We start from the raw sequence: 15,085 nt of genomic DNA on the forward strand, positions 1-15,085 counted from the left end.
ATCTGTTCAGTGTTTGTACTGGATCACTCACCAAAAATGTGTGAGATATGAGTGCCCTACCTATTTAAATCAACAGCCTTGATAGTATTTTTAAAAATCCGCACAGAGAGGTAAGTTCCTGCTGTTAGGTCGGCATGTAACTGGATGGTCTTTGTTTGATCTTCAAGGACTGGCCCACTGCAGCGAGCCTATTGTGCTTTCGTGTTTATGGATATATGTCAATTCGATCTCCAATACACGGATCAAATTCTTACTGGTGTCAAGATGGAAGACGATCAGTGGGGTTTTTAATCGGCGCAAATTCAGTTTTTGTGCACGCTTACAGCAACATTGATTCCTTTATTTTATTTTTTCCTGAGCGCCTAGCGGCCTATTTCCTCATGTCAGAGGACTCAGTGGAAAGGCAACATGGCGCACGGAGTTATGACCGGAGAGGCCGTGTTGCTGTTTGCGCAATGCAATCATTCTGTATTCTCCATGTCCCTGCGACACACTTAGAAACACAGGCCTGTCAGTAGGGTTAAGCTCAGAAAACAATGAAAGACGCACAGAAATGGGTCACATATCCAAAAACAAGTAATTCATTACTGTTTATTATGCCATATAGTTATTATACACCATTAACTATAATACACTTCACCTGGATGCGCATGCACGTGAATTATTGTGTGCGTGCTTGATTTTAATTGTGCGCGCGTGCGTGTGGAGAGGGTGAGTGTCACGGCCCTGTGCAGACGGGGGGTTGGGTAGCAGTGCCGATTGGTTGCTGCTCACCAACACAGTCAGTCTGGGCTTGTTTTAACATAACCGGGGGCACTTCGACAGCAGGCAAAAATCATGTAGTAAATAAGCTGTTGTTAGGCTTAGGGACCGGTTATGGCACATTTAATTTCGCCGTTGTATGCTGTTGCAGTGTAATGGAGATTTACTTGTTATTTTGTATTTGGGTGACAGTTTTCAGGGGGCTGATGAGGCGATGAAGTGCAGAGAATGAGAGCTGTGCCTTGGCCTACTGCTAGTGCTGCTGCAGCTGGGATTGTGCAGATACGCTTCCACAAACCGAGAAAAACCCTCGCTTTGTGCCACATTATCAAACATCCGCTGTTGGTTTCACGTTGGCCGACCTCCAAATGGTGAGTTTCTCTCGTTTTTCCACGTGTTGATAGTGTTGTGAACTTACTGCCGATCAGCCCTTTTTAGAGTTAATAGTAGCTTCCTCTGTCGGTGTGTGGCTGTAGCTTGTTTGTGTGAGCCACTCACTGTGATGGCTCAGTGTCACCACCTCCACTACAGCGCTCCTCCATTGACTGTACAATTCAGCGATCGCCATGACCCACAATCATCAGACAAAGCGGTACTATTTTCTGATAGTTTGTGAATGAAATGTAGGATAGGAGCGGGGCAGCGGATGTGTTCTGTGTTTTGTCTTGTGCAGTCCGACCGGCCTCTAGTATGGAGGCCATGCAAAGTCGGCTTATTACTCTGTGTGAGCGCGCACAGTTCATGGTAGCCTGTGCTACTTTATAGGTGTCTGTTTACCCGAAATGCTTGTCGCTCTATTTCCGCAATGATTTTATGTGTCTACCAGCTCTTTTGTGTTTACAGTATACAAGTCTCATTTGTCACATATTGTAGTTACCGAGAAACTTAAGTGGCACATTTCCCCCGTCTAACCTGCTTTTTCTTTATTTGACAGGATCTAGCCATGACAACATGAATCAGTCATACAGACCTGTTGTTAGGGTAGGCTCAGGGTTTGGCTCAGGCCAGCCAGAGCTGAGGCCCCGCAATGGTCTTGTAGGCACTTCCTATGGAAACCAATGCAGTGCGAGACGTGGATCAGACCAACTGCCAGCCGTGCAGCTGCCATCCTCCAGCATCAAACAGCCTGCTGTGCTGGGGTACACCCAGCCAGACCGATCCCACCGCTACAGCCCGCTGAAGAGGCTGCAGAACCTGAACACTGTGGTCAGCAGGCCGGACCTAGAGAGGGACCTCCAACCGAGGAACAACTTGCACTGTGCAAGCCCCATCAGTGATGATGATGATAATAGTGATGATGACGATGACGAATTTGAGGCACCGTCAGTGCAGCTGCCTTCTTCTCCAGGGATTGATGATACGGAGCCCTTTGAGACTATTCAGGATGTGAGCAGGAATGGCTTCTCCCCTCACAGTCCTGACAGCATGGAGCGATGTTCTCCCATTCCAAATGGCTACCTGCATTTCGAGTCCACACTGTTTGACAGCAGTGACATCAAGGAGGAGGAGGGGGAGGAGAGTGGTAGTGGTAGTGAGGACATGGCACCTTTTTACCACTCCCCAAAGCTGGGTCAGGACCAAACTGTGAGTGACAGTAGGGGCTCAGGGGTGGATAAAAGAACATACAAACCTACTGTCTTTAACCTCATGTCCAAAACTATATCTGAACTCAACCCTACACTAAGCCCCAGTGCACTGCCAGAAATCACTATGAGGGATGGGTGGAGCTTGGGTGAGGAATCAGACAGTGATGTTGAACTTTCCTCTCCTGTTGACCATGGACTTATTTCACCAGCTGGCACCAACTCCAATGTGAGTCTGAAACACCTTGGATACTTTCTTTCCTTTACCGCTGTACAACAAAATCTACATTATGTTTTCAGAATTTAACTTGGTTATGTACTGTTAGGAAGTAAGAATGTCGATGCGTTGAAGTCATTATTTTATTGTGCCTGGACCACCTTTCACCAACAGCTGTAGACCTGTACCAATGTCATCCTAAAAATACTTTTATTGATCGTTTAGAGATTAATTGTGCCGTGAGTAGGGAGGAAAAGTTTTACATATGCACTCAAAACAACAGAGAAAAGTTTAAGTGCAACAGAAACGTAAACTGTTTATTAGACAAAAATATATTTGAATACGTTTGGGATTTTTTCCGGTTTGCATACAATATCACAGTTTTCTGGATTATACATTAAAGTTTTTTTATTGTCTTGGTTAGTCCAACAGCCCAAAGAAAAAGCTTCTTTCTACCGCGAAATACGTGGAAGGGGACTTGGTGTGGGCCAAATTCAACAGGCGGCCCTGGTGGCCCTGCCACATCACCTGTGACCAGGGCATCTGCACCAGGATGAAAGGTGAGTAAAGCTGCAGGGGACATTTCATTTGAATATGGATTTCATAACCAAATAGTTTCCCACATCACAACCTTTACCTAATAGGTAACACCTTCCAAACGAATTATACAGTGTGTGCACAAGTTGATTAATAAGTTGACCACTTATATATTATTATATTTTAGTTCCCAGTCCTCGTCCTTGTCGGATGTATTTCCTGGAGACGATTGGGGAGACTGAAGAGTCTGCCTGGGTCCCCGGGAGTGCCGTTCTTCCTTTTGAGGGAGGCCATCAGTTTGAAGGCCTACCTGTGCTTAGACGGAGAGGGAAGCAGAAGGAGAAAGACTACAAGTATACGGTAAATTCAAGAAATTGGTTTAAAAATATCATATAATGTTATTGTGGACATTTCTTTTTTGTGGACTAATATTATTTCTGTTCTTGGCAGATACCCAAAAGTTTACTGACTGCCTGGAAAGTCAGTGTGACAGAAGCTGAGTCTCTTCTTCCAAATCGACAAAAGAATACTGAAAGCGTGCTTTCAATATCCGTCAGTGGAGAGGAGCGTGTGCCCAGTCCATTTGCTACTGAAAAGACACAGGAGGCCCCCGCTGTCTCTGTGGATTCTGCTCAACCTCCATCAGCCAATATGACTGGCAATGAGCATGATCTCATAAAAAACTCTGCTGCAGTTCAAAACAATAGGGGCAAAGCTTGTAAGAAGAAAAAGAAATGTTTGTCAGACATATTTGGCCATATAGTTGGTGGATCAAAGGAGTCATCTTCCATCACAAACACAGCGGATCCTTTTCATACAACAACTCGTGCACTGAAAGATGAGCCAAAGGACTCACCTTATGCAGATCTGGATTCAGTTCCAGTACTGCATCGTCCTAAACGCACAGCAGTGTCTCCTATAAAGGATGTACACAGATTGGTCAGGAAAGAACAGGGTTCCACAAAAGCTAAAACAAAGTTGAGTGAAAAAGTGAACCACTCGACATTAAGATCTAAAGACAAACAACCTGAACAGAGTTTGGGCAGCTGTAATGAACTGTTGTACAGTTCAAATGAAAAGCACTCTATGAATCTTCCTGCCAGCAGTCGTCTGATGACGAGGGCTCTGAAAGCAGAGGAAGAGACAGATCTCAAAGATGCACTGGTCACAAACCAAATCTCAACAGATGCTCATGCTGATGATTCTCTTGACAATATATCTACTGATGCAGCCATCCAAATTGAAAAGTTGGAATTGCATAGCAAAGTATCATCCTCTGCAAATCACAGCTTTCCAAAAAGGCGTGCAAGGAAACCTGATAAGAAACAAATTCGTAATGGCTCATTAATGAGGTCTAAGTGTTTGGACTCAAGTGAACCCACTGTACAGCCTGTTAAGGTCAAGAAAGAAACCCCAGATCTGTCATTATCTACTTCCCCGTCCTCATCTCTGTCTCCAATGGACGCTTTCCAGGATGTCAAGGAACTAACATTTAAATCTCTTGTGAAGGAGGACAGCAGTGACTCGGAAGGGACTGCATTTCGGCCTGATTCCAATTATAAATTCAGTACCTTCCTAATGCTTCTGAAAGACATGCATGATACCAGAGAACAAGATGGTACACCCCTAGCTCTCCCTCCATCACCAGTCCTCATAAAGGAGGAACCTCTTGTAATCCCTACTTCTACAGGGGGTGACCCGCTGAAGAGTGATGGTTTCGCCTTAGGGGTAAAAACGGAGAATGGGAGGTCCAGGAAATCCATAAAAAATACAGTGGTGAAAACCAATAGGACTAAAGCTCTCATGACAGCTGACACCTACCATTGTGAGAGCTTTCCTGTTCTCTCTCAGACTGGGAACTCGGACAAGCAGCGTAGAAAACAAAGGTTACCTGCCAAACTGAAACTCGCCATACCTGGACTTTCTTCGGACCTGGCGGACTTGGCTTACGGCAGGGAGTTTGTTAGTGGCCACGCTGATTTAGCTAATCCTGGGTCCTGTCCTACTCTCACTACTGATGCCTTGGCCAGCTACCTCGATAAGAACTCAGGATCAACAGTGGCTCCAAAGAAGCGCTGGCAGATGCTTAAGGGGGCCGCTGAGAATAAGAGTGAAGTTATGAGTGAGGTGTCTGCAGACCTGAATGGGTCTTACACCAGAGGAGCGTCACCAGATCTTGATCTGGGAGTTGAGAAGATGGCAGAAAGTGACTGGCACATCTCAGAGACAAGCAGCTCATCTGGTAAGAGACAAAATGCTGCTGTTAAATTTGTTCACTAAGATTATAAAATGCGTAAGAGAGTGTTTGAGTGTGTTGAGACAGTTTTTCTGAAAGGTTTTGCTTGATCTACTGTGTTTTGGATTGTACCTCGTTTGTATTTCTCTTTCGAAAAATGATTACATATTTAATTGTGTTTATTGTGTATTTACGCAGGTAATTCGGAGAACAAGCGTCAACGTAAACCAACTAAAAGGCTCCTCGAGTCAACTGAGGAGTATGAACAAATATTTGTCCCAAAAAAGAAATCAAAGAAACACAGCTCAGAATCTTCCAAAACGGTAATGATCTTCCAAAACTCGTTCTTTTAAACAGCAACTGGTGTTACTGTGAAGTGTCTTTTTCACTTCATTCCTGAATTTTCTGTGTTCCAGAAAAACATAATCCAACAATATCCACACATGCAATCATTAAAAATGTCCACTTACATAATTTTTCCATCATCATCATCATCATTTTGACTAGGTTATCAAGATATCATTGCAGACACAAATAGCAAATTCCTCTCTGAAAAAATGTAAAATATAATTGGAACTTGATGGTTACTTTGCATGTGTGTACGCAGCAGGCATCAGGGATGACAGCACTGCATGATCCCAGCACCTCACCGGGAATAATTACCTCAGCTGCGTCTTCTGTTGAGCCCTCCGAGGCTCCGGCAGAGCTGGAAGGGAGTCCTTGTCGGGATGAACTTTCTCCTGTAGCGTCCCCTGCTTCTCCAACCACATCACAACACCTCCTCGATGCAGAGACAGCAGATGAAACTGATCTACCTCCTGAATTTGGTAAACCAAGTTTAAGTGTGTCTTTTAACCGGATATCGTGTTTAATCGAAAATGTAAACTCTCTAGCTGCCTAATTTAAAATAGAATAATGTTGCTGCAAGAATCTATCAAATTAATTGATTTTAGAAGGAACAATTCTTCCCCAGAGATGTTATTTTTACATTCAAGGTATACTGAGTTATTTTTATTTATTTCCCACTTTAGAAACAGGGTCCCCGGTCCAAGAAAGAAAGCGGCCAAGGAAGCTTTCTCACAAGGTGCTGGACTGTACCATAGAAGAAGTGTCTGTTGCTCATACAAAGAAGAAGGTATGTGGAGATTCATTCGACAACTATTCCACTTAGTGTTTTGAACTAGAAATGTTAAATGAACCTTACAATCTTTTTTTAGGAGCCAAAGCAGCAAACTGGAGTTACCTCAGAAGCGAAAGAGTTTGTCAAGAAGACTCAGGTACTAACATTTCAAATCAATCACGGTCATTATTGGGTACAACCAAACAGTATGATGCTAAAAATATCCATTCTAAACATGATGAAATCTCACATTGGATAGGTTGGATCTGTAAAGAGGGAGAAGCCTGTACCCGGCGCATCCTCGACCCCTGCTGCTGCCAGAAGACACTCGGAGAGCAAAGACCTCCCAGAAGTCCTCACTCCAAACAGGCCGTCCAGCCCTCGTGGATCCAAGACCCCAAAGCAGGAGGCTGAGGTGGAGGCCTGCAGCACTGTGGAGAAACAAAACCTACACACTGGAACACTAACTCCCAAATCGGAGGTGTGCATTTTCTATTGTTCCGCAAACAAGACATTGGTCATCCATTAAATCTGTAGCCTTGCAGAAGTGTAAAGTATCTCCTATAGAGCTGCACTGATTAGACTAATCTTTTAGTGCAGCAAGTGAAAAGTAACTTCTAACTATTTTATTAATTCATTGATCATTAATGTAGTTGGTCTTGCAAAAATTGCAGAAAATAATATTATGGCCCCTCAAATCTGGATATTTGCAGCTTACCTCTGTTTTCTATCATATTTAAGTAAAATCTTTGGGTCGCGGACTGACCAAACAAGACATTCAAAGACATTTTCTTGGACTTTGATAAACTGGAATTATTTAAAGATTATTCCGTTATGCAAAAAATGGTTAGTTGCAGCCCTCATCTCTTCTTTCATCTGTTCAGGTGCTCTCTGTAAGCCTCTCTTCTCAAGTGGATGTCAAAGGGAAAATAGGAGCCACATCCTTAAAGGAGAATGTCTGTCAGGTGAGATAATCCACCAGAAACTCTATATCTCTGGCGTTTTATGGCATGGCACATCATTTATTTGTAACGGGTAGATCGATAACATCTTATTGTGTGTGTTTGTGCAGGTGTGTGAGAGGACGGGAGACCTGCTGGTGTGTGACGGACACTGTTATGGAGCCTTTCACCCGCAGTGTATTGGCCTGTCAGTGGCTCCCAAGGGGAAGTTCCTCTGTCGTGAATGCAAAGCTGGTGCGTACACCTTGTGTCTGACAAACTGCTGAGTCTATGACCGCTCATAAAGTATCTGTCCTTACCCACACTTCAACAAATGTTAGTTATTGTTTTCTTTCCCTTTCAGGTGTCCACACCTGCTTTGTGTGTAAGGAGTCTGATAATGAAGTAAAGCGCTGCATGATAGCATTGTGTGGGAAGTTCTACCACACAGACTGCATAATGGCGTACTCCGCCACCCAGCAACACAACAAAACCTTCCGCTGCTCTCTGCATGTGTGTCTGTCCTGCCACATCACCAACCCTCTCAACATCTGTAGCTCTAAAGGTAAGCTCAAATCACATATTTTAAGCTATGTTGATTTTAGTGCCAGATATGTCCTTATTTTTTCTTAACTAAGACCTGATGATCATAGATGTTATGTTACTGTCAGGTTTCTTACAACATTTGGAACTATGCCTTACGCTCCTCTATTAACTTGGCAAATATATATACTGTATATACCTTGACTATTTATTACCAGTTTAGACAGTCCTGATCACCTTCTATAGTGTGTACTGTCCTGCAAAATGGATACATGTTTGTTTTTGTGTCTTTTACCAAATGCTGAACTTGCTATCACTTAACTTGCTCTTTGTTCTTGTCTGTCAATCCTGTAGCAAATGAATGACTTTGTTTTGAAGTTTTCTAAGATTTTCTTGAAGTTTGTTTGAATAAACCTTGAGCAGCTTTTCTAAACCTACTATTGAATGGCTTTTAGCTTTATGACTGGAGATATCAGGATTTGTTTAGGTGATTGAATCTTTATGGGTGAATCACTGTCTGTAGCAATGAGCTGTTTTGAACAAATAGACTGATGTACCTAACAAAGAGGCTTGATAAGTCTTTAGCTTTTTTGCTCATAGGTCAGAAACTGATCCAGTACCCCGAGATGCTTATAGAACATCGTATAATAAGTACCTAATGCTGCACTGCTAACAGTGTGTTGCAATTACTATTACTGCAATTTGACCTGGCTCTATGTCTATATTAAGTGTTGCAAGAACACTATTTTGTCAGTTTATTCTTGCAAAACTTCCATTAGATGTCTAAATAGTAAATACTTTAAGAACTTTAATATACCAAGGTGTATTTGTGTATGTGTGATAAGTGTGTTATTGTGTTTTGATATTTGTAGTGAATTGTGTTTTATGACACTCAAATTGTTTATTTTAACTACGCTATACTGGTCAAAGCCAATTTAGGGACATGCGTTGCAAAAACTATAAACTCTCGGTGCAGCTCATCAGTTCCAAGCTCTTTAGTGGAACTACATTTGATTTAATCACCCTTATCAAATCAAGTTCAAGTGTGTATCGCTTAAGCTATCTTTGCTCCTCTATATTTGTATTGTAGGTCGGTTGGCTCGCTGTGTTCGCTGTCCTGTGGCCTATCATGCCAATGACAACTGTATGGCAGCAGGCAGCTTGGTGCTTGCAAACAACAGCTTCCTCTGTCCAAACCACTTCAACCCCCGCAAGGGTTGCAAGAACCACGAACACATCAACGTCAGCTGGTGCTTTGTGTGCTCCGAAGGTAAGTCTGCTCCTGTTTTATGCTCATTTTAACCTGTGATCATGAATAAATTATAAGATGCATTTGTACCTAAAACTATGTAAGTAAAGTGAATCTGAATATGCGTCTCCCAAACACCCTGTTTCAAATGTTAATAAAAAAACATAAAAGTGGCTGATTTGGAAAATGCACTGTGCTCCAGAGCATATTAATGTCTATACCCAATCCTATGTACCAATGTAATGCTCCCTCTTGGCAAAGTGCTAATTCTAAGGGTCTTTCATATTTTGAGTTTAATGAAATTGGCAGATAAGATACAGTTATTGATCAGATTTATTTGGAATGTTAAGCTTTACCTCCTTTTGTGAATAGATGGATCGTCTGATATATATTTGCTTGTAATAGCTAACTTTTGTTTGATTTTCCAGGTTTGTTTTATATTGTTGTATATCAAATAATTCATACAAATGAGCTGTGAGCTCTGACACTGTGTAATGGCCACTAGTCATCACACATCATTTTGAAAATGTTATGGATAAAGCAAACAAACTGATAAAGCATATAACCTAATTGGTGTGTTTTGCTGTGATTGTGTAGGGGGCAGTCTGCTGTGCTGTGAGGCCTGTCCTGCTGCTTTTCATCAGGAATGTTTGAATATTGAGATGCCTCAGGGCAGCTGGTTCTGCAATGACTGCAAATCTGGAAAGAGGCCTCGTATTAAGGACATACTGTGGGTCAAATGGGGGCGTTACAGGTAAAGTCACAACATTGCCTGGCCTATACACACTGTAACGCTACAGCTAAATGTACCCGTGTTTGCATTTCTGAAACCTGGTCTGACTCTTCAGGTGGTGGCCTGCAGAGGTCTGTCTGGCCAAAGATGTCCCGAGCAACATCTTAAGGATGAAACATGAGGTGGGAGAGTTTCCTGTGCAATTCTTTGGCTCCAAAGACTTTGTGTGGACGTACCAAGCCAGAGTCTTCCCCTACATGGAGGGTGACACTCAAAACATAGAGAAAATGGGAAAGGGCGCAGATGCAGTCTATAAAAATGGTATGTAATTGAGTCCAGTTTTGTTTTTGTGTCTAAATCTGCTTTTGACATTAACTAACCTATTCAGGATGTGTTTTATTAACAAAGATCCTGTTTTGTCTTTTAGCGCTGAATAATGCAGCGGAGCGCTTCAAAGAGCTCCAGGCAGAGAAGGAGATGAAGCAACTTCAGGAGGACAGAAAGAACGACAAGAAACCTCCTCCGTACCGGCACATTAAGGTACTGTCATCAACCCTAATTTGTGCTTTTCTGCCCAGACTAAAACGCTGTTCAATGAGATGAACTGTGAAAGATTAACACCCCTGTGTCCGTCTCTTAGGTGAACAAGCTAATTGGGAAGGTGCAGGTCATTACTGCCGACCTATCAGAGATCCCACGTTGTAACTGTAAGGCGTCGGACGAGAACCCGTGCGGCATCGACTCGGAGTGCATTAACCGCATGCTGATGTACGAGTGCCACCCTCAGGTGTGTGCGGCAGGGGAGCGCTGTCAGAACCAGACCTTCACAAAGCGCCAGTACACACCCGTGGACATTTTCAGGACACTGGGGTGCGGCTGGGGATTGGTCGGTGAATCGGACATCAAAAAGGTATGTTGGAAAAATGTAGATAGGCCATGGTCAAAACGATTTTATTTTGGTTATTATCACATCATTATTTTATTTGCATTTCTTCCCTTTTTATTTGTTTTCACTTATTTTTCATTAATGAATGTATAATTTCATTTTTGATATCACTAATGTTATCTCTTTTATATAAATTGTATTTATTTGTTCATCTCTTTATTTTTGTTTATTTATGATAACTTTATATTTATTATCAATATTTCTATCTTACCATGTAAAGGGGTATTTAGCTAATGACACTTGGTTCAATAACCCTTGGGGAAATGGGCTATGACACTAAACAACTGAACTGCTGTTCCATGCAAGCCTTGAAACTTTAAATAAACAAAACAATACAAAAAAAGAAGAAATAAAATAATTGCAAAATGCACGACTATGATATTTGCGTATCTCTCTACGTTTTTAATACTCTTTCTCATTCTTTTTCTGGTGCTTCTCAGGGAGCCTTTGTGAGTGAATACGTTGGAGAAGTGATCGATGAAGAAGAGTGTAGAGCCAGGATCAAACACGCCCAGGAGAACGACATCTGTAACTTCTACATGCTAACACTGGACAAGGTGATCAAATACACCTCTCTTTTTATGATTTGGCTTCGCAACACACTCAAGTTAAAGTAGACGTCCGATGCAAACCTGTTTGTTTTTTGTTATTCTAGGACCGGATCATTGATGCGGGGCCCAAAGGGAACAAGGCTCGCTTCATGAACCACAGTTGCCAGCCAAACTGTGAGACTCAGAAGTGGACTGTGAATGGAGACACCAGGGTCGGGTTGTTTGCTCTACAAGACATCCCACAAGGTCTGAGTGACGGCCTACTTTCATTTTGCTCTTTTGTGTTGTGTAGGATTACAAATGCAGATTATTTGATAACTTTACAAGAATCAAAGATCTAATAAACGATGTACTTTAGGTGTGGAGCTGAAATTCAACTACAACCTGGAGTGTCTTGGCAATGGGAAAACTGCCTGTAAATGTGGAGCATCAAATTGCAGCGGTTTTCTAGGTGTCCGTCCTAAGGTAAACATTTTTAGGAAACACTTTCAACCACCAGGGACACATTTAAACATGTACAATGAGCTGCCGTTATAACCTCTGTTTTCCTTGTTCAGAACCAGCCATCAGCGGAGAAACTGAAACTAAAGGAAGGTAAAAGGAAGAAGAAGACCAAGCAAGAGGTGACCAAGGAGAGGGAGGACGAGTGCTTCAGCTGTGGGGACGGGGGACAGATAGTGTCCTGTAAGAAGCCGGGCTGCCCCAAGGTCTATCACGCAGACTGTCTCAACCTGGCCAAGAGGCCTGCAGGCAAGTAGAGGGGAGGGGACGAAGAGCGTACCGAGTGTAGGACTGAAGGAAAACCTTTTAGTATAATATATTTAGTATTAAATATAATCTGAACTTTTTCGTACCTAAATGCAGATTTTATTAACTAGATTTGATCGAAATTAAATATTTTAATGCCTTTTCAGTTTGTTTATAAACGGATATAATAACATAAACATTTTCCTTTTTTGGTTATAATACTGTAGTATAGTCACATTTAGGTGGCGGTGGGAGTCAAAAATATACATTATCTAGGGGTATAACGATTCTCAAAATCAATGTTAGTATTTTTCATCACTTTCTTTTTAGTGTTTTCGCAGGCGATTAATTAAAGAAAAATGTATTGGTTTTATTGAATAAACTACAATACAACTAATTAACAATAAGCTAGAATAACTTTGTAAATTAACTTAATAAAAAGGCCAAGCCAACAAATTGCTTACTATAGGCCTTTGTCATTACTTCATTTGTCAACGTACAAATTGAACCACAATCTCAGTTTTTGGCACCCATACTTATATCTCCGCCTTGTTACACAATGAGCGCCAACAGTTTCAATACCGTTACGCCCCTATTCCTTTTACACTCGGTAATGACAGTGATCTTTTCTCCAGGGCGATGGGAGTGTCCATGGCACCAGTGTGACGTCTGTGGTAAAGAGGCCGCCTCGTTCTGTGAGATGTGCCCCAGTTCTTACTGTAAGGAGCATCGTGAAGGCATGCTCTTCATCTCCAAGCTGGATGGCAAGCTGTCCTGCAGTGAACATGACCCCTGTGGGCCTGACCCCCTGGAGCCGGGGGAGATTCGTGAATATGTGCCCACCATGAGGCCCGGGGCCACGGCTGTGCCTGGCACCGTGGGCGCAGACTCAGGGGGAGATAGTTCTGCTCCCATGACCTCCTCTGAGGGTCCGGCCACATCGCCTCGGCCTCCTCCACGTCTCTACATCAACACAAAAACTGCTACCTCCAGCTTCGTCCCCTCCAGCAGGCCGCACCGCACAGACAGGACTGAAGGGAAAGGGTTTTCCACTCCTACCTCCTCCAAGGATGAGAGGGAGGACGGTGAGGTGGAGGACGGGGAGGTGTGTGGGCTAGAGATGGAGGAGGTGGACGAGGACGATGATGATGATGATGATGATGATGATGATGATGATGATGATGATGATGAAGAAGAAGAAGAGGAAGCAGAAGCAGAGGAAGCAGGGGAGGAAGATGATGACATGGAGGAGATGGAGATTGTTCAAGACGAGGAAGATGAGCAGCACTTTGGAGGTGGTCCTCTGGAGGAAGGCGATGATGAAGAGGAGGACGAAGGAGGCAATGTGTATGACACATGGGGGGATTATGTGGATGAAGAAGCTGATGATGATGATAATGATGGGGAGGTGAGGGGGAGGTGGAGGGGGGGGGGGGGGGGGAGGAGTGGGGGAGAGTTGAAGATGATGACAAATGACACCCAAACTCTCAAAAGACCCTCAAAGGACAACAAAACTTAGTAAAAGACTGAGAGTTTGATATTTTGGTACTTTGGTGCTGCGTTGCCTTCTCGTCCCCAGACTGCTGGACTCACGGTGGGGGGGGTGTACTGGTGCTACGGTTCGAAGATTGACTCAGTCCGTCTCTTTATACTTCTGCCGATACGTTTCTTTGTGTCTGGTGCTGTTCTGTTCTTTTGTTTGTTCTCAACATTGTTTACATTTGTTCTGCCTTTTTTTAATGTTTGGAGTATTAAGAAAAAGGTGAGAAGTTTCCCTTGACCAAACTGTCATCATAATGGCATCTTCTGTTGTTACTGTCTTAACCTTGTTTTTCTAATTACAAGAGTGATCAAAATGGTGTTCTCACTGGTCCATGTTACAGTTAGGCAGAGCAATGTCTGCCTGGTGCTTCTGAGGAATGCAAAAATAAACCCACTGGAGTCACAAAGACTTTAGATGATTCTTCTCACTACAAAAACAGCCTGTTCCTTTTGTGATTTACTGTTTTTATATTAACAGGTGCTCAGGATTTAAGTCACACAGAAATAAAGTGAGGTAATTCAATGTTGCCATCTCCACTTAGATAATACAATCAAAGTACATGATCGTTTGGTATCTAGTATTATGTTCCTCACATATAGCAATAAAAATCCTTTCTTAGAGTCAAGTCAATCAATTAAAAGGCTTTAAATAAGTCTGCGTTATGCATCATGCCATATTTTGTAAGCATACATGTTTTATTAATGAGCAAACAATGTCGGCATTCAGGAGATGGGAAGCATAAAATAAATGTTCTTCTAAAGAATATTTTTCAACTGAATAACAAAACACACAAAAAACACACTATACCTGTTAATAATCTGATTACATCCACTAATTCAGGAATTTGCAAAACACAAGCAGCAAATGTATTTTAAATGTTAATTCAACAAATAGTAACCACATAAAGGCCCTTATTTCAGTTTATATTTTACTTTGGTGTGGCATATTCCCAGAATAATGTTCAACTAATTGGCACAGACCAGTGATGAACAGGAAGCCAGTTTCAGTTTGCACTGTTGGTCATCCAGCAATTAGTGGGCTTGTCCAGTTCACTGGTGTGAATTGAGCATTATTTCAGTTATGTGAAAAAGTACAAAGAAATATGCTATACTACACAGAAATAAAGAAGTATTTATAAGATTACTCAATAATGGCAACAGTGTCCTTGCACCTGAGGTGATGGATTGTGGCTCATAGTGCTAGCAGCTGTACCCATGATGTGGCAGCAGTGTTGTTACATTGGGAATTTAATAACCACATAATGTATTTTATTATAAAAAATAATAACTAACAATACACTTTATCGGTATAGTAGCCTACTTAAAATAGGCCTACTTAAAGGTTCAAAAGTGTAGCCCATTGGTTTTGTAGCTTTCG

At 42.3% G+C, this 15,085-nt stretch overlaps 1 protein-coding gene across 3 annotated transcripts; it reads left to right on the forward strand.

Annotated features, from left to right (window-relative positions):
- The first annotated feature begins 791 nt into the window (after positions 1-791).
- Positions 792-14,116, forward strand: nsd1a (nuclear receptor binding SET domain protein 1a). Of its 3 annotated transcripts, none has more exons than XM_034121178.1 (23): positions 792-1,133; positions 1,697-2,574; positions 2,987-3,122; positions 3,287-3,459; positions 3,550-5,341; positions 5,534-5,658; positions 5,943-6,162; positions 6,367-6,470; positions 6,553-6,612; positions 6,715-6,936; positions 7,340-7,420; positions 7,528-7,651; positions 7,761-7,961; positions 9,030-9,209; positions 9,786-9,942; positions 10,037-10,242; positions 10,349-10,461; positions 10,562-10,831; positions 11,308-11,424; positions 11,523-11,664; positions 11,777-11,883; positions 11,976-12,168; positions 12,801-14,116. In XM_034121178.1, the coding sequence occupies exons 2-23, from the start codon at positions 1,714-1,716 to the stop codon at positions 13,682-13,684; spliced, it is 6,468 nt and encodes a 2,155-aa protein (XP_033977069.1). In that variant the 5' UTR covers positions 792-1,133; positions 1,697-1,713; the 3' UTR covers positions 13,685-14,116. The 3 variants fall into 3 exon arrangements, with proteins under 3 accessions (XP_033977069.1, XP_033977071.1, XP_033977070.1); XM_034121180.1 differs by having other exon boundaries at positions 5,946-6,162; XM_034121179.1 differs by lacking the exon at positions 792-1,133 and adding an exon at positions 1,264-1,354.
- Positions 14,117-15,085: the final 969 nt, after the last annotated feature.

Source organism: Trematomus bernacchii, unplaced genomic scaffold, assembly GCF_902827165.1.
Source record: "Trematomus bernacchii unplaced genomic scaffold, fTreBer1.1, whole genome shotgun sequence".
NCBI lineage: Eukaryota > Metazoa > Chordata > Actinopteri > Perciformes > Nototheniidae > Trematomus > Trematomus bernacchii.